The sequence below is a fragment of the Excalfactoria chinensis genome, chromosome 1 (assembly GCF_039878825.1).
Source record: "Excalfactoria chinensis isolate bCotChi1 chromosome 1, bCotChi1.hap2, whole genome shotgun sequence".
NCBI lineage: Eukaryota > Metazoa > Chordata > Aves > Galliformes > Phasianidae > Excalfactoria > Excalfactoria chinensis.
In genome coordinates this window covers 64744401-64764432 of record NC_092825.1, presented here as the reverse complement: position 1 = coordinate 64764432, position 20032 = coordinate 64744401, and the positions used below count along the sequence as shown (strand labels likewise).

The 20032-nt window shown below is 40.0% G+C and overlaps 1 protein-coding gene across 1 annotated transcript in view; it reads left to right on the top strand.

Annotated features, from left to right (window-relative positions):
• ITPR2 (inositol 1,4,5-trisphosphate receptor type 2) overlaps positions 1–20032 on the top strand; it is a 254839-nt gene that overhangs the window by 28712 nt on the left and 206095 nt on the right. Inside the window, exons 2-9 of the mRNA XM_072331407.1 lie at positions 65–135; positions 9073–9188; positions 10471–10557; positions 11243–11401; positions 16326–16424; positions 16906–16989; positions 18213–18359; positions 19184–19279. Of these exons, the coding sequence (XP_072187508.1) occupies positions 65–135; positions 9073–9188; positions 10471–10557; positions 11243–11401; positions 16326–16424; positions 16906–16989; positions 18213–18359; positions 19184–19279 (859 nt within the window). The remainder of the gene's footprint in view (positions 1–64; positions 136–9072; positions 9189–10470; positions 10558–11242; positions 11402–16325; positions 16425–16905; positions 16990–18212; positions 18360–19183; positions 19280–20032) is intronic.

The following is a 20032-nucleotide window of genomic DNA, read 5'->3' as shown; positions in this document are numbered from 1 at the left end:
TGTTGGAATTTATGTATACTGCTCTCAAACATGTTTTAGTGAGTAATAACTTTTGTATTTTTAGGTTAGTGGATGACAGATGCGTGGTTCAGCCAGATGCAGGTGACCTTGCCAACCCTCCCAAGAAGTTCAGAGGTCAGTAAATGAGAATAATTGTTGGTTTTGGTTTTTTATTTTTTGTAAATTAATGCACCTTCCAACTTTGTGAGCAAAGATGTACCTTACTGGAGAGGTGACTTCCCAGAAGTCTTGGTGAACACGTTGCTGAAGTTTCAAGCTGGAATGTGAAAGGCCAGTTTTGTGAAAGAAATGCTAAGTCAACAAAGGCATTGGAGCAGATGGAGAACAGAAGGAAAGGGACTAACCTGCTTGTGGTCAAAGAACTGATTATTCCCTCTGTCCACTGAGCTCCCTCACTTTGTGAGCAGATGCTTGCTCCAGCTCTACTCTTACTGTAGATGGGAAATAATCTCATGAGGTTCACAACTACTGGAGCTGCTGATGTATTTATTTTTTTTAGAAGATAACCCAACATTTTAAGGATTACCCCAAATATTTCATCAGTTTTTTATCTTTCTTTTGCTTTTAACCAGGTCTCATTTTTCTTAGCTGTTTTAGATATGAGCTTGTAGTTCTGGATAATTCATTCCGCTTTTTTACTTGGTGGAAAAAATAACAAAGCACTGACCACATGCAGTTTGTACTTCTTGAATGCCAAAAATACTCTTGTGGTATTAGAAGTTGTGTTTATGTTTAGGGAAGGAAATACAACTTTTCAGGGTCTTGGTTCTTAATTTAAATGATACGATCTAGCTGCACCAAAATGGAGCCTTACTAGCCTGAGCCAGGCTTCTGTTGGCTTAAATAGGTCTTGGTTCACACCTGTCACAAGGACAATTTTGAGTTGCCTGGCTTACAGCAAGTGAAATAAATGTAATGTCCCAGACTGTTGCTGACTCTGTCCATTTCAAGAAGTTGCACAGAGATGTTTAACCTTACTTCATTTCTACTATTTATTATACTGTAGATGTATAAGTTATTGTTGCAAAAATGTTGCATTTAAAATATTGAGATACTAAAGCTCTTCTTTCCCAGAGTAGTCAAGGTTTATTTTCCGTCATATATTTAGGAAATGTCACTAGTTATGATTCCAGCTGTGAGATTCAGCACATCTGCAGATCTTGGAAACTGGAAATTGAAGAAATGAGAATGTGTACTTAGAAACCATTAGAAATACATTTCAGTCACTCATAAAATATCGTGGAATAACTTTACAGCAGAAATGGGGATGGCATTTAGTTCTCCAATGTTTCTTTCAAGCTACCTAGCTGTGATTTCATCTTTATTGTATTTAATTCACAGCTTGAATCCTGCACAAATTTCAGGATTCTGTGGACTGCAGTTCTTCTGCTCCACCACCTTGGTTTATTCCAAAGCAGAATGTATACGGTCTTCTAGATGAGACAGGAATCACTGGAAAAGATTTGCATGTGACAGTGCAATTGTATAATGTGTTGAAATGCTTACAATTGAAGAGTTGAACAGAGGCTGAAAGGACAACCTTCAGTTTTTCATTGTCTAACAGAGTACTTGATTTGTGTAACATCTGTAGTGTTCTGCAGTTGTAATTCTGTTTCCTTGCTTGAAATGACAAAGGAGGAAAAAGATGATAGTGTTGAGTTTTTCCAAAAAACTTGATTTCAACATCAAGAAAGTCTGGGCACTTTGATCCAGGCTGCAGGGTTTTTGAGTTCACAGCACTAGTGGCATGCCACTAATGGTGATACATACACATATGTGTATGTAGGGCAGACATCAGAATGGGATGAAACACAAAAAACCTACAGCTAGTTTCTGATGTTAGGGGAATGCAATGACTGTTCTCCTGAGTTCCATTCCAGCTTCTTGCAGGAGGATGTTTTCTGTTAGTTGTAAACAGTTCTGGCTCTGTTCCTGTGGCAATCTCTTTCTGTTGCTTTTGTAAAACATTCCCTTGTCTCTAGTTTCCCTTATTCTTTCTTCTCCCCAGCATCCAAGCTTTCATTTCTTCTAACTCAGCTTTCCACTTCTGAGGACCTCCCTCTTCCCTTTTGCTCTTGCTCCAAATCTTGTTACTAGCTACTTCTGTCCTCCCCCTCATTGCTGCCTCTTAACTCTCTTTGGCTCTAGCAGCCTCTTTTCGAGTCAGTTCTAATCTTCTTCCACTATAGGACATGCCCACACCTGACAGTTCTGAGCTGTTGTTGGCATTGTGATAGCATACAAGTCTGGATGAACTGCAGTGCCATCAGGAGTAGCTGAATTAGTGCAGAAGTGAGTTCTATTGCCTTGATAGATACCCACCATGCTGTAACATCATGGGTATATTTTTAGAGGCCTCATCAAGCATTTAGTAGCATCTTCATGCATGACATATGGTTGTCATGAGAAGGGCTGCAGCAATGATAAAACCATAGGTGGTTGCCTTCTCCTTTGTTCTGTACGTCAAATCCTAATGATCTTGAGCTGTGCTTAGAACACAGTAGAAACTTGATGCCTAATTGGAATTTAGTGCCTGGTACCAAGAACTGCACCTCAAGACTTTTACTCTGACCAAGCTTTCTGGGGATAGATGGTACTCAGCAGTGAGGATGGCATATCTGCAACAGCCTAGATTGGATAGGAGTCCTGAGATTGCAGCATGTGATGAGCATATACAGATGTCCCAAGAGTATGACCAGTCAGTAATAGGACCAGTGCTCTTTAACATCTTCATCACTGACATTGACAGTGGAGTTGACTACACCCTCAGCAAGTTTGCAGGTGACACACTCAAAGGATGAGATGCCATTCATAGAGACCTAGACAGGCTTGAGCAGTTGGCTCAGGTGAACCTCTTAGGGTTCAGTAAATTCAAATGCAAGGCCTTGCATCTGTGTTATCGCAACCCCCACTGTCAGTACAAGCTGGAGGAGGTAAGGTTGGAGCATAGCCCTGCTGAAAAGGACTCAGAGATTTGGTGGATGGCAAGTTCAACATGAGCTAGCAATGTGCCCTTGCATCCCTGAAAGCCAACTGTATCCTGAAAAGCATGGCCAGCAGGATGAGGGAAGTAATCCTACCCTTTCTACTGCACGCTAGTGAGACCTCACATGGAGTACTGTATCTAGATGTGGAGTCCTCAGTACAGGAGGGATGTGGACCTGTTGGAGTGTGTGCAGAGGAGTGCTACAAAAATGGTACAGGGGATGGAACATGTTTCCTATGAAGATGGGCTTAGAGACCTGGGACTGTTCAGCTTGGAGAACAGAAGGCTCTGAGGAGACCTGAGAGCGGCCTTTCAGTCTCTGAAGGGGGAATATAATTAAGAAGGGGACAGATGCTATAGCAGGGTCTGTTGCAACAGGACAAGGGGACATGGTTTCAAACTGAAAGAGAGGAGATTTAGGTTGGCTGTAAGAAGTTTTTTTACAGTGAGGGTAGTGAGGTACTGGAGCAGGTTTCCCAGAGTGGTGGTGGAAGCCCTGTCCCTGGAGTCTTTCAAGGGTCAGGCTGGATCAGGGACTGAGCAACCTGATTGAGCTGTAGATGTCCCTGTTCATAGCTGAGGAGTTGGACTAGATGACCTTTAAAGGTCCTTTCCAACTAAAAAGACTGTGATTCTGTGATTCTATGTCAGAGCTGCATCTTAATGATTACCTATGAAGCACAGCCAGACCAAAATCTTCTGAGAACCTTGAACACTGTGGCACTTGGCTGTTTGTGTTATGAGGGAAACCAAAAGTGCAGCTCTGCCACAGTTTGTTACATTTCTTAGTTCTGCTCAAAAGCACCGAGGCAAAAGAGCTGCTCAAAGTCATCTGTGTAACCAAGATATGTCAAGAAAAATATGTGTTTTTCTCCCTCAAAAATCTCTCCGGAAGTGGATTCAATTAAAATCTCAACATTTGTAAAACAAACAAGGAATACTTTAAGTAGGTTCTTGACATGAAAAGATGATTTAGGCATGAATGATTAGTTGAATGATTAGACATACGCAACTAAAAATAGTGCCTAACAGCAGGAAGAGTAGGGCCTCTTTAGTAACAGAAACTGCTGTCTGCATGGTTTACGCTGTTTTTATCACTCACAGCTGAAACTGGCGTTGATGTGAGGTTAGAGCATGACCTGCAAGTCAAAGGAGTCTGAGAAAGGCATGTTTCTAACAAGATATTTGGATTCCAGGGTCTGACTTTGAAAATGAACATTGGAGGGCTATGTTTACTTTTTTTTCCGGTCATATTTTAACAATTCAGCCTTTTTTCCCTGCCCTCCTCTTAGAATAAAATTAATAAAGTTAAAAAAAAAAAAGAAAGAGAAGTAAAAAAGTTGTGTTTTCTAACGACTTGTACCCTTCGTACAGAGTTCACTCAGAGATCAAACGTAGGTACTGAGCTGTTGGCTTGAACTGAAAACCAGAGTAAAGAGATGTCTCAAAATAGCAGTTTCATTTTTGTTATGTGTTTACTTTCCTCTTTTTCTTTTTGAGTGGGTGGTAGCTATTCTAGTTGTTTTAGGGCATCCTACAAAACAAGAGTATTGTTAAACTGAGGAAAGCTGTGGTTCCTTTTCATTTTGTGTCCATATAAAGAAGCTGTGTTTCAGATTTCCCTTTCAGTCGCTCTGTAGTGAGCCCTGGAGTTGCTCTTTGTTCATCAGTGTATGTGTCCAGATTTGCATCACTGTAAGAGAGGGCAGAATTGGTCCCACACGTGTTTCCTGATGTCTGCTGAAAAATGGAAACATTTACTGTTTTGTGGTTAAATTTAAGGGACTGATGAAGCCAGGTGCTTCTTGTCCTAATACTGAAATGTCCTACGTGACATTAATGAGTTTAAAGGCATAAGTTCTCTAGTTCTTCAAATCACTGAAGTCTTCCATGGTGAATAAAAGCAGAATTTCTGGCATTTAAATTAAAAGGAAAAGAAAAAAGGGAGGGAGGGAGAAAAAAACAATGACAAATATTGTTCTAAGACATCTTTACCCAATAGCAATAAATATGTAAGAGACACGATAAGTGTTATTTTCCTTTGCAGACTTCCTGAGCGTCGTTGCCTTTTGGTCAGAGGGTGTGCTGTATGTGTTATGTGTTTGTTCTACCCACTATTCCCTTATTCAAAATGGTAATATAGAAAGAGATTTTGTGCATTTTTGCAGACTCAGACACGTGGGCACATTGGAGAGGACACAGGAGATGGTCTGTCTGTTGTGTGAGTGGGTTACTGGAGCGGCCTCCAGGAGGGCAAAGCTTTGGATCTACTGTGCGCACTGGAGAGTTGCTTTGTAATCTTTTATGTCTCAGTTTTTGTTTTCCTGATCATTTAAACTATAGCTTCTTCAGGGCAGGAACTGTTGTGGTTTTTTGTTTGTTTGTTTGTTTTTTTCCCTGTTGTCTAGGATTGCAAAGCTTGAATACAGCATTCTACTATTACTCTCATAAAAGCAGCTATAAAAGTGTCATGGTGAACTGGTTTTAACATACCTGGAATCTTAAAAAGAGGGGGGGGAAAGAAAGAACAAAGGTTTTTTTGGTTTCGGAATTGAGGAGATTGCAATTCCTATAATACAGATTGTAACAAAGTTATTGGTGGTTAACTCTTAAGCACTAGGCTGGAGCTCAGGAGAGCTATGTTGTGCAGCGTGGCTGCAGATGTAGCTGTGTGGCTGAGGCTATGCAGCACCTGTTTGTGTTCTCATTTCTTTGTATCATTGGGAAAAATCCACCTGCCTTTGGGAGGCGTATAGCTGCAGTAACGATGGTGTGTTCATGTACATCTTGCATTTCTGTGCAACGCAGTGGGGTTGCCCTGGGCTGTGAGACTCTCCTTGAAGAAGGGAAGCTGCTGTAAAGTTGCGGGATGTGTGAGGAGTAACAGCAATGAAGACTGGTCCTATAAAAAATGGGTGTTGTTACTTGAGACAAGTATGCATTTCAGGCGTTCTAAGATGGCACATTAATTATAGATTAACAGAAAATAATAGGTAACTTTTTGTCTTGTGAGCTGAAATTCCCATATTCAAACTAAAATCTCCTTCAAAATATGGTATGTTTTAACAATATGGATCTTTTTGTAATATTTTATTCTTTGTATCCGATCGTAGTATTGTAAAAGTTACCCACAGACTTATAACATACTGTGGGCTGTATAGTATAGCTCTCACTGTGAATGCTGCCCACTGAAAGTAAAGATCTCTGCAAAGTCGCAGGGTTTGCCTTGGTAATGTACTGAAACACTTTCTTGTCGGAAAAGCGAGCAGCTCAGGGCTGTGATTAGGGAGCAGGTCAGTCAGGGCTGTGGGTAAGTGCCAAGAAAAATCTGGCTGCTGATGGCCTTTCTTTGGACAGGTTTTCGTCCTGCTAATATGGGAGGAAGACCCATTATTGCTATGAAGGGAGGAGGCAATGCAGTTGATGTTGTAGTGTTACAATGTGCAATACCTGATGTTTTGGCCAATATTTGTGAGACCAAACAGCAAGTTTGAATAACTGAAAACACTGCAGTTTAGTTTGTGGCTTGAGAGCCAACGTTATAACAAATAGCTCTGGGGGATGCAGGTGCACAGTCTTACTAAACTTTTTGGCATCATCAGCAGTAGGTAGCTATGCTTAACTGGGCCTGATTATACCTGAGAATGCTGCCTGTTTTATTTTGTTAAGTAATGGCAGCTCGTTCTTTGTACTTAGGAAGGACTTGGCCAGTCTTTACAGAAGATTTCCTTCTCCTCCTGTGTTTCAAGAGGTCTCGTTACTATTTCGGTAACTCCTCACAAAGAGTGATAGGGTGGATATTTTCAGCTGTCTTGCTTTGTTCCTTTCTGCACTAAGGAGAAATTCTATTGAATTGACAGTTTTGAAAATGAGAATATGATCTGCCTTTATATCTACCATCTTCTGGAGAGAAGTTATGAGTTTGATACTTGAATTTTCATTCATAAATATGAAAGGATTTAGGAAACTTTTCTTGTTGTGTGATGCGTAAGACTTCCCACCTGCCGCTGTGGGTGGAAAGGCTGGAACTCACTCTAGGCTGTTAGCAACTGCAGATGTAAGCTCAGTCTTGGTATAAGATGGTGAGTAAACAGCACTGTCAAACAGAAGCTGTCTTCTGCTGACCTGATTTACTGATTAAAAAGCCAGGTTGTGACATCTGGTTAGCTTTCCATAGCTTTCTCTGCTGATGTTTTTGTGACAGTAGTGAGGGAATGACGAGGTTCCACTGTATTTAAAAATTACCTGCCAGGTTGGTATGTTCAGCAGTGTCACTTAAACATCCATCCAGTGTTTCTCCTGTGACCTGGCCTTAGCTGGTGGGTTATTCCTCAGAGAGTGCTTGACAGTCTGTGACAGTTAAATGTAGAAGGCTGATAATTTAGCATCTTTGACATCTGTAAATCACAGTTTGTGTCAGGGAAGAGTTTCATATTATAATGCACGTACAAACCTGTATGTTCATGTTAATCTCATCATGAGATCCTGATTGCTAATTAATAGTTTTCCCCTCCCTTCCTCTGGAATGTGAAATGAAAATTAAAATTTGCTAAGGAAAATGTATTTCAAATCTAGGCTTTAGAGCAGAAGCTGATCAGGACCATGCAAGGCTATGTATCGTTTATCACTTTAAAAGAAGTCAGATTTGGATGCGTAAGTTCAGTTGAAGCTTCTCAAGCCTCAGTTTCCAGTCTGTAGGGCTGTCATGGACCCCAAAATCCTGAAAGTCTTGAATTAACAAATTTCATGAAATACAGCTTGTTGCTAACTAATAATTGAACGGAGAGTTTAAGAAGCACCCCTTGGTTCTCTTTTTGCCCAGTCTCTTGGATGGCAGAGTATCTGGGGACACCGATTACTTCTGTTCATGCTGCCTCAGCCCCAGCTTTCTTCTCATGAGCTCAGATGGAGCTGCAGGGCCTGTAAGTTGAGACAGTGCCTGGGAGGAGAGGTGGGTCCACCATGGCAACAGCCAGGCCGGGATCAAGGGCCTGTGCTAGCATCCATGGGTTCCCTGTGCCACTTCCATCTGTCCTTTTAAAAAGTTATATATGTTCTGTTTTGTTTGGTAGTGTGATGGTGAGCATCGTTAATGACAGTAGGCTGTGTTGGGACCTCACTGACCCAAAAGCTGTGGGACTGTGTTATTATTTGTGCCACTGCATTCTTATTATTACGTTATACTGGCTGCTAGTATGGGAATGTGTTCTCCAGCCATCTTACTTATTTTGTCATTGAATGTGAGAATTGTGACAGGAAACGAAGCAAAAGTAATCAAAGTGCCTGCAGTGAGTGTAGAGCAGCATGGTGACAGCCTACGTGGCAGAGGCATCCAGGGAGCAGGCTGGCAGAAGAGGGTCTGCAGGCCCATGCTCTGCACTGGCAGAGAAAACATCTGCTCTCATATGCAGTAGCAGAGCTGCAACAAGGTTGTTTTTGGAAGAGCAGTCAAAACCTTGCAAGGGACACTGCTGCTGTGAGGCAGCCAGGAGCTGCTAGTGCTCAGCTGTGGTGAGCTGCCTGCTGGGGAGGCGAAGGTGGAGTTCACTTTCTGGGACACTGTTTTTCATGCTGCTTGTTTTAAAAATCAGTCTTAGAGAAGGCACATGCAGAAGTGAATGCTGTGTTAGCCTCTGTGATAGCTTGTGGCTGGATATCAGTGTTATCCATTGTGTTAACTATGCCAGAAGGAGCAGGGTAGCAAGATATATGACATGCAGGAAACTAAACAGCTTTTTTCACGGTTTCCAAAGCCACATGCCTTCAGACAGTACATCTATAAAGTTGTGCCGCAGCAAAGCGTACTAACAAAGCCGGAGGGAGTGCAGCACATGGCAAGATCCCAGCCACACAGGAGTTGCAGAGAGGTTTCTCAGAATGGGAGTGGTTGACTCAGATATTCTGCCACCTTGTTTATGGCAACGTTACCATCAGACTGTTCTCAAACTGTGTGTGAACATTGTATTCAGGCCATTTCTGTAAAAGAAACCCATCCAAAGCATACTTACAAATGAAGGAAATGTCTTTCAACGTTACTTGTGAGTATTTCTTTCATTCTTCTACAGACTGCCTTTTCAAGGTGTGTCCTATGAACCGATATTCAGCCCAGAAGCAGTACTGGAAAGCCAAACAAGCCAAACAAGGAAACCATACAGAAGCAGCACTGCTGAAGAAACTTCAAGTAAGAGGCATCTGTGTTTGCAATCTTATCTCAATCTGCAGGCTGTTGTGTAACAATAGAATGAAAAAGAACAATAACAAATCCCTCATGAACCATCATGATAGGTATTATGCCACTGTAGCAACCTTAGAGCCATAGAATTATAGAATGGTTTGGATTGGAAAGGACCTTTAAGATCATCTAGTTCCAACCTCCCTGCTATAGGCAGGGGCACCTCCTGCTAGACTAGGTTGCACAAAGCTCTATCCAGCTTGGCCTTGAACACCTTCAGAGAGGGAGCATCCACAACCTCTCTGGGCAATTTGACCCAACCTTATATGCTAATTTCTTAGCTCTCCATTTTCCTGTCTGGCTTTTATTGCCCTTGCCCTGTTTTTCATCATGCTTTAGGCTGTAGTTCACTTGAGCTGTGGACTGTATCTTTCTGCTATCAAACTTCTGAAAGCAACACTTGCTTATAAAGTACAAACACAAAGTTAATAGAATCAAGAGTGAACCTTGATTTAAATAGTGTGATTATTTTGGAACTCCTTTCCAGGAGCTCTGCAGAGAGGTAGACAAAGAGGTTCTTTTCATGCTTTAATCTGGAAATTTCTCAGAGTTGCAATTTGGGCAGAGTGGATGTCCCTGAAAAAGAGCTGTCCTGATGTTATAATTGGACACATAAGACTAACTGAAATGTAGCGTTGTTAAACATAGTGGCTACAGGTTAGTGTCCAGTAGAGAGGCTGTCAGTGCTTCCTGTTAAAAACAGCAATGAGGACACAAGATATGTGGCTACAGTTTGCTATGTAGCAATTAAAGAAGCTGGAATTTGTTCTATGGCTGTGTTTGACCCTTAGTCTTGCAGTATGTGACCAAGTAGTGTTTTGTTATACATAAAGTCAGTATACTTCTATGTAATTAAGAGATGAGCAAACATCTCATCTCTTAAAGATGGTGAAAGAAAGAGGTGACCAGAAGATAGCCATAAGCCCTTCTTTTTCCTCCTCTGGGATGAAATAAAGCATGTGGAGTTATCTTCCTTGTATAAAATAAGTTAAAATAACATTCTAGGCTATGTTAGCATTAATTTCAGGTGTGATCCATAAATTGTGAATGAGTTTCTATGCTAGGTAATGAAAATCTGGATTATTTCAGTTATTATTGACATACTAACTTTTTCAATGCAGAAACGGAAGCAATTTTAATATGGCACCTTTTCTTTTTTCACTGTCTGTTCTGGAAACTGAATCCAGATATTAAATTCAAACATGTAAAGAAATGATTATTTTTTTTGCAGCATGCAGCAGAACTGGAACAAAAGCAGAATGAAAGTGAGAACAGAAAGCTGTTGGGCGAAATTGTGAAATACAGCAATGTCATCCAGGTAAACCTACTAAAATACATCCACCTTCTCTCAGAGCTGAAAGACTTGTTTCATTTCAAGGCTATGGTGAAAATGAAACTAAGCACTGTAATCTGGGATGTCAGTGGTCAGGTAAACAGAAGTTGGTAGAGTTTACAATAATGTGTCTTTCTGTCTCATTTAAAGACTACCAGAAGTACTTTATATTTGTGTTTAAATAATGTACCATTATATACTTTTTATGGGTAATTTTTTGTTGTTTCAGTCTGGAATCTAAATGTCAATATATATATATTATGCATTCAAGATTCATTTTGAAATCATACTTTAGAGGTGCTTTGTAGTTCTGTTTAAATCACTGAAGCCATTTGTACTTTATGACATATTAATGAGACGGAAGTTATGTCCTTAAGTGCTGTACGACTTCCCTGTCATGGATGAAGTTCCTGAAGATAACACCATTATTGACCCTTGCCCTGTCTGTGTAGTGTGTGCTATGAAAAGGATGATGGATAGAATTCTCTCAATTTGATATATAGCATTTGTTTTCTTAACCCGCAGTGTACTTACTTCAGTAACTCTCTTATAGTTTTATTTTATCTTTGCTTATGTAATGAAAAATCACTGTCATGTGAAATCCTGCTCTTTGACTGAGGGAGAAAATGCAAAATCTATACTAATTTTTAAACTTGTTATTTCTTTACAGCTACTGCACATAAAAAGCAACAAATACCTTACAGTCAATAAGAGATTACCAGCTCTGCTAGAGAAGAATGCTATGCGAGTGTCTCTGGATGCTGCAGGGAATGAGGGATCCTGGTTTTACATACAGCCATTCTGGAAACTAAGGAGCGAAGGTGACAATGTACGTGGAAATACTGAATGTGTAAGAGGGAGAAGGCAGAACAAAAGATGCATGATTTCTTTGCTATCGGCATCAAGTGTTCAGAAAAGTAAAACATAAAACAGTGCTTTCAACCGTTATATGGTCAGGAATCTGAAATGTTGCTGCATTTGTCCAAGCCTCTTCTTAGCTGCACTGGGACATTTTACATAGACTATCTATTATATTCTGGTTTATGTTAGAAGAAAAGTGGTTTGTCTTCTTTTTCGTTTTGTTTGTTTGTTTTTAGAGCCTTTGGAGTCTGGTTAAACTCAAATTCATGATAAAGTTCTGTGAAAAAGTCAGCAGAGCATGTCTCTTGAAAGTCCACATGTGCCTTTAAATGTATATCCCCTCTCAGCATAAGAGTGACTTCTATGACTGATACTGGGTTTGATGGTCTGGTGGTTTTTTTTTTCTGGGTAAATATTAGTGGGTTACTGCATATTGGTAAGAGGAAGAATACATAGGAGAGCTCTTTGCTGTAGACCTGAAATCCATACCTTGATCCCAGAACTCCATTCTTCATTCAGTCACCTGTGACTTGACTGAGTGCCCATTGTGGAAAATTCAGATCCACCTCTGAGAAGGCCGCATAATAGACTTGTATGGTTCTATTTTATGGACCTGGCTGGAAATGTTTGCCCACTCACCCTTGTGAAATAGCTTTTACAGGCTTTTTTCACAGACAGGAGTGCTTGTTTTCTTGTGTATTTTCTCTCATTAACTTTGTAGTTATCTAGCTCTTGGGATGCTATCCAGGATGAGGGTGGTTGCTTGCAGTTCCTTTTGGCAGTATGTTGTGGGGAGGGGAAGCATTGTATTCCCAGCTCATGATCAGAAGCTGCTAAAGTCATAGTCTTCCTGCATTATATATTCAAAAGAAAAGGAGCAGGCATGGGTAATCCTGTGGGGCACCTCTTCATGGTTTGTCAGCTTGGCAAAAGAAGTGTTGTGGATTGAAACTTAAGCTGATATTCGTTTCCTTCTTAAAAAAGGAAAAAGTAACTTATTGTTTTAAGGTTTTTGGTTTAATTTCTTAAAACAAGTTAATTCAGCATCTTCTTTATTTCTCATGTCTGGGAAGTAAATGTGTGAAATGCTTTTCATACTGAAGACTCAGGGTTCCCATTGGGTGATCTGCAAAGCAATCGTGAGCCCTTACACTTATAACAGAATGCTCTTAAACCTTAAAAGCCATCCTGACTGTTGTAGAGTTTTTGATGTGATTTGGCACAGTTGTAAGCATATGAGAAATATGAGGGTTTGAATCAATTCTGCTTTTATGAAAACAGTGTGTATCACTACAGTGATCACTGTGGCAGCACATTCCACAGATGGATCTCTGCAGATCTCCTTCCTGCTGTTTCCTGTGGGTATTTGTCAAAGTCTGTACGAAAAACATAGTGTGGGAAATTGTCAGGTTTTCTCATGCATTAATGGTCTTTTTTGGACCTGCCTGCTGCTCTTTTTCTGTCACTAGGAATTGTTCTCTTTCTGAGCTGTGAGCTCTCCTTTATATTTTACAGAAGGAAGTCCCAAGACCCAGGTTTTTCTTCCTTCTTCTAGGCATAAATAGATGTTGATAATTTTCTTTGCAAAATTCCAGTGCTAAACTCCAGTCCTTTGGTTGAAATGTTTCTACCTTTTCATCAGACACAGAAAGCAAGCAGCTGCTGTTAAGAGGGGCAGGAGTAGCAAGTATTGTGGGAAATCCTTTATTTGCTTGTCATGGAGCGAGAGAGGCTCCATCCTTCCAGGAACTCATTCTCATTGAGCACCTGATGCCACATAAGCCAGGGCCACTTTATCCCCCCACTAGGTTATCTTTTAAAATATGTAGATTATTTGTTCTATAATTTTCTTCTTCTGACCTCTTAGTGCATGAAATTAGGTTGATTTATCAGGTCTTTACTCTGTTTAGAAACTTCTGTATTTGTTTCTTTTGTTTGTTTGTCTTGTGTGTGTGTTTTTTCTTCCTGTTTTCAGTTTCTGTGCTATAAAGAGGAAATTTCCCTAAGAAAGCGTACTTTAGAAGGTCTTTATAGAATCTGTCTCTAAAATGATATAAGTGAATATTGACTTACTGCTTGAGTGACTGCTGCTGTGTGAGATAACGCAGGCAAAGGAGGTCCAAATATACCCTAAAAGAAATGGTCATTTTTAGGGGGGAAGTTATGATACACGAAGTAATGTGTGTAAATTTTCTGGTAATTTTCTGGTTTTTATTGTGGTTATTTAGCTTTGTGAAGTATTTTTAAGATAATTCTGAAGAGGGTTTGGCATAGCTTGCAGGGCAATTGATTCATTATGTAAGTAATGAAAAAATATTGCCAAAATTTTGCAGTAATTAGCATAACTCGGCAATATTTTTTGCATCTCAGCTCTCCTTTAGTAACAGATTTGACTGATTAAGGGCAGGGCTGGTTCCAGTTAAACTGAAAAGCAGGATTTGCACCGATAGCAGAATTAGCTCTGCATGGATTACATTTTCATATCTGTACTACAGTATTTTCTCTTAATTCTTGGTTGCAGTGTAGTTGTAGCTGTTAGGTGGACTTATTGAGTGTATGCAATCAAAGAATTGCTTTAGGAGGTGTCAACCCTGGTCCTTCACCAACAAGACTATACAGTGGATTTTGATTGTAGCACTTCCCACAGTCAGTGTTACGTTTCCATCTAGTCACAGACAAATGGGGTTGCATAAATTTAGAATTCTGCAGCATCCAAGACTCAAGGACCTTGTAGGTTTATTTTACATTCAGAAGCTGAATTCTCATTGGCTTCAGTATGAATTTCATCGTTCTCTGGAAGCTTATTATCTAGGCCAGAAAGAATAAGAGTTCTGTCAAAGGAACTGGTTATTAGATCCTCAAAAGCTATGTGTCATATGCAGATTTAAGGATTTCATTTGTATGTGTGAGGAAAGAGTCTCTGTGACCTCTCAAACTATTTGCTGACAACTGATTTGCAGTGCAGTGTGGCTGGCTGTGCTCATACGTACCTAGTGAAAAGTAGAATGCTGTTAATTGTAAGTTTGCAGAGGAAAAACTTGGGAATGCGTTGCTTTCTCTACTGTAATGTCTGTATTGAGCAATTCTGCAGACAGAATTATGGGCCTATGGGCATGTGTGCAGATGAACATGTACTGCCTCCATTGCTGTGGGCGTACAGGAGCATTATTTGGAACCAGAAATGAACTGGGCGGGAGATATGAGCATGGGCAGGGAATAGGAGGAAATCAAAAGAGCAGAATTGCAGCTTGCCAGAAGCCACTGTATGTAAGAAAACAGAATTCTCTCTTTGCTTTCGTGTTTTGTATCACTGGTGGAGAATGTATAGGGAACAAGCAGTGTTAAATTACCTCTGTACCTTCCTTCCCAGCCTTTTTTGGATGCTGGAAGCTAGGAGAAAAAGGAGGTAGAGGAACAGATGCTATCACATTGCTTCTGTGTCAGCTGATGTAGCTGGCCAGCGCCAAGGGCAATTACTGATATTGGCTTGGAGCAGGATAGAAGGCTGAGACAGAAACCACGGCCCCATGTAGTGGGTTCCTTCTCAGATGTGTGTCTAGAGCAGAGTAGCTGTGTACTTCTTCTTTCCTCTGGTTGTCTCCAGGAAAATCAAGGAATGCCTTCTAAAATACCTTTCTCCTGATGCCTTTTTAATATATATATATAATTTTTTTTGGAATGGATGTGTTCTCTCACTGTTGTTGTAGCCCAGGTTTACTTTCTGTTTTTTGAAGTCCTGATTCCACTTTGCAGGTTGCAAGCCTGATGGTTTTTTGATTAATGAATTGTCTGGTCTTAACTTCTTAAAATGGTCTGTAAGTAATGACTGTGTGAAGCATGGCATGCAGACATGTATTGCATAAGTAAGGTACTGTAAAGGCACCTTGTCACCATTATTTGATTCTGTCAGTGGACTTTTTCTCATTACTTGGGTCAAATAGGATTATTACCTGTAGTCTGAGCATGATGATGCTGTCTTTTGCTACTCTTTATTTTATCTGCATTGATAAAAAAAACAAGCAACCTTCTTTTTCACCCCTGCAGTAAGTGGGCCGAATTCATCTGCACTGGAGTTATACAGGGCTGAATCAGGCTCTTGTAGGAAGTGTGTTCTTCATTGATCAGCACATTTTTGTTTGTATTTCTATAAAGCATGGCTATTACAGCTTTTCATATATCAAAATCACCTTTAGCCACTTCTTGTCTTCGTGTGTGTGTGCTTAAAATTGCTGGGAACAACATAAACAAACTGGAACACTAGTGCCAGTCAACCTCTGTGTATTGATTTTTTGCCCTTCTCAGGTATGAACTGAATTCTCCATATGCACATTTCAAACGCTTTTTAGGTCAGAGCCAATTTCATATATCGTTGCTCCCTCTCAATATAATTAAAGAATACTAAGGGCATGGGACTTTGCTTGCAAGGGATCAGCTTGGAATTTGTCTTGTAGAGAGAAGATTGCTTAGCTGATGTACCCGGTGCCTGTGCTGAGCATCAAATGTCATTTAGAGAGTAACAGGAAAGGGGATGGAGTGAGTTCACCTCTCTGAATTTCCAGTTGTTTATGTTCCTTCTCAGGTTGCAATGATGCAGTCTGAATCAGAGAACTTGTGAGCCTGTCCTGATGTTTGCCAGAAGATGGCATACAGAGTGGGGAGTCACTGAGCTAAGAAGTCTCATTAGTGTCATGTCTTGAACCCGAGCAATTGCAGAGGCACATGAGAACAGAACTGGCCAAAAAAAATATTCCATTGGTGTGTGAATTGTGTGCAAATAAATTCACCAAGTGCTATTTCTAGAGCATGCATTTGAGTCATTTTTGAAAAATACATTACTTCATTTTATTGGGTAATTACACAGGTCTAAATTACATTTTCTTTCTGACTTCCAGGTTGTTGTTGGAGATAAAGTTGTACTGATGCCAGTCAATGCAGGGCAGCCGCTGCATGCTAGCAACATTGAACTTCTAGATAATCCTGGTTGCAAAGAGGTGAGTTCAACAGAGGAGAGGTAACTGTCAATCTGAGATGCATTATATTGTGTTCTTTACTGGTAGTCAGAGCGCCATAAGCTAGATGTCAGTATTAAACACTGGTTCCAGCTTGGCCTCAGAAAACCAAGATAAAATGTGTTTATTCTTGACACAGTTCTGAGAGCTTCATGAACCTTGCATGAGTTTCTGAAACCCTCACTGATGTAAGAGTAATTTCTCTTCCATAAGCTATTTAGGTCTTTGTTTGTCTGTAAGCATACAGAATACCTACTTAGTCTTATCCAACATCAGCATCATTCTGAACCCTAAATAACATCAGGACACATGTACTGCACATACCTGGAACTGTGCCATATTTTCTGCTACCCTAAATGTGGTGTGTTTTTATGGATAAATAGAATGTTTCATGAGGAAAAAAAAACCAACAAAAACCTTTAAGCCTTTAAGACTCCCATTATGGCTTTTTTTTCCTCCCCAGGTGAATGCTGTCAACTGTAACACAAGCTGGAAGATAACTTTGTTCATGAAATTCAGTAGTTACCGAGATGATGTACTGAAAGGAGTAAGTATGATATATATGTGTGTGTGTGTGTATGTATATATATATACACATATATATTTTAAATTTGAATAATTGTGCTTTATTTGACTGTAGAGAAATACTAAATGGTGGAAAAAAAGAAAAAAATTAGGACTTTATGGAGTCATTGGGGGTCCCTCCCTGCTGTCCTACCCCAGCTAGTGTGATTTTTTTTGTGTGTGTTTTCTTACTAAGTGAAATTGTCTGGATGGTGCTGGTTTCCAGCCTTTTCCCTCTACCATAACAGAGGATCTTGGAGAAAAGATGAAGTTTAAGCCTAGCATGGAGAGTGCTTTATACAAAATTGCTATGATGTTTCAGTTTAGGCCAAGGTACCAAAGGATGTCTAACAAGCTAGAGAAGGGAGCGAAGCATGGAAGATCACAGTAGCTGTTGTAAGACAGCTGATTGTTTGCTCAGCTTTGTGTGCCTACAGGTCACTTGTATTTTCATAAATATAAATATATTTATAAATAAATAAGCACATATCTTACTAAGTCATTATAAACAGGACATTTCTTTTTAGGTTTTGAGGTAGGTATCGAGCTTTGGGGAGAGACAGAAGGAAGCAAAAATGATGCTACTGGAAGAAATATAGAAGGGACATCAGTTTTGGTTCAGAGAAGAAGGGATAAGATTATTATATCAGAGAACAACAAAATAACAGTAGTTTTATAGATAGCAAATGAGACTGAGGAGTACTTGTAAATACATTTCCTGTGTTGGAAAGGAGGGACAAGGTGAGGGGCAAGGCAAAGCGAAAAGTTCCTGTTGTATTTATTGAGAAGTTGTGACTATGGTGTGGGGTGGATTTGAGAGAAACTGGGTGTATGGGACAGAGAGAGAGAGGGAGATTCAGAAGTGAGAGTCAGTTGTGACAGGAAAGCCTAAGAAAAGACTGGAGCTGGGGAATGACTCACATAGAAAGTCACCTTTGGATTAACTGTTCATTGCAGTGCTCTGAATGAAATTTTATTTTCACAGGAGGATGTGGATGTCATGCAGGAGTGAATTATTGCATTTTATACACAATTTCCAGATGCATTACAAAGATAGTGTGTTCTGAACTTAGTACCTGCTCCAGCACCTGGCAACTAATAAATATTTTCTTTGCATCAACTATCATGACACCAGGGAAGCTAGAACAGACATTGAGTCTAGCAACTTTGCCTTCCTCTTAATGTTTTTCTTTCATATTACTTTAGGGAGATGTTGTTAGGTTGTTTCATGCAGAGCAAGAGAAGTTTCTGACCTGTGACGAATATGAGAAGAAACAGCATATTTTCCTTCGTACTACACTGCGTCAGTCAGCCACCTCTGCAACAAGTTCTAAGGCACTGTGGGAGATAGAGGTATTTTTTCCCTTTTCATATATTTTTTAGTACCTGAAGGGCAGAGTTCAGTATAAATACTTTACCTCAATATGAATCATTCATAGCCTCTTGGTATCATCATATACCTCTTCATAACTATTATTATTTTTTGAAGCAGTTTGTGTAGGATGAATGCTGAAGAGATGCTTTATTGCTATAAGCGTGTGGAGAGAGAATGTTTTTCAAGTGTATTTGGCTGCACTGAAATAATGAAAGGTCAAATTTAGACGATGCAAATGGTGCAATTTTATCAAAGCCAGTAGAGTGACACTTGTATTGTGAGTTGTGAGTGCTTAAATTGGACTTTTTGTGCAATATAGAATATTGAAATTGATGATGACTGATAACAAATCTCACAAAAGTGAATGAGTATTTATCTGCAGCAGGGAACATCAACGTCTACTTAAAATTGGGCCAATTAAGTTAATTGCTGAATGGAATTAGCAAGAACATTAATGTTAACTAAGGAACACTGGAAATTGGAATACCTCATGCTCTTGCCATTATAATATTGTTACTCCCATGTCCAAAAGTCCTTAGATGCTGAACTAACTTGTGCTTTTAATACAAAGTGCTTCTCACTTGGAAAGTAACATGAGGCATATTTTCTGTCACTCAGTGAAAAAAAAAACCCATGTAATTAGTGGTTATCTATGGTGTGTGAACATAGGACACCTCTGTGTGTTAAACTGTTTGTAACTATGTAGTTTACGTGCTTTTATTTTGAATGCATTGTAAGAAATGACAGTGATCTGAGTGTGCTTTTGAGAAGCAGTATTAAAAATCTGTACGTCTTCTTACAGGTTGTCCATCATGATCCTTGCCGGGGAGGGGCAGGACAGTGGAATAGTTTGTTTAGATTTAAGCACTTGGCAACTGGAAACTACTTAGCTGCAGAGGTAAGAATGTCAATTAAACATGAGGTTGTGTACTGCCTAACCAATTACAATATGTGTCCTGCTAATTCAGAGCCACTGTGGTAAGTAGATCTGTGAAAAGATCCCACATCAGGTCTGAATGGGGAAAATGGAATGTGTGCTGCTGTGTCACACTGTATGACTGTCAGTTTTCTGAGTTACAGTACACTGGTAGATGAGTTCAAGACAAAGTCTAACCTTAATTTTTACTGTGCTGTTGAATTTTGAATCTGCTGTTAGTCATATCCAATGAGTGGTCCATCCATCAAATCCATTTTTCTTCAATTTGGCGACCAGGATGTCACGCAGGACAGTGTCAAGTGCTTTGCACAAGTCCATGTAGCTGACGTCAGTTGCTCTTCCTTTATCCACTGACACTGTAGCTTCATCATAAAAGGCCACCATGTTTGTCAGGCATGACTTGCCCTTGGTGAAGCCACATTGGTTACCACCAATCACCTTTTTTTTCCACGTGTCTTTATTTTCCATGTGTAGAAGGTAGAAGAAGTAAATCCTTCAGAAGGATTTACTCCATGATCTTGCCAGGCACAGAGGTGAAGTTGACTGGCCTGTAGTTCCCTGGATCTTCTTATTTTCCCTTCCTGAAAGTTGGGATTGTGTTTCCCCTTTTCCAATCAGTGGGAACTTCACCAGACTGCCATGACCTTTCCAAGTATGATGGATAGCAACTTGGCAACTTCATCTACCAGTTCCCTCTGAACCCATGGATGGATT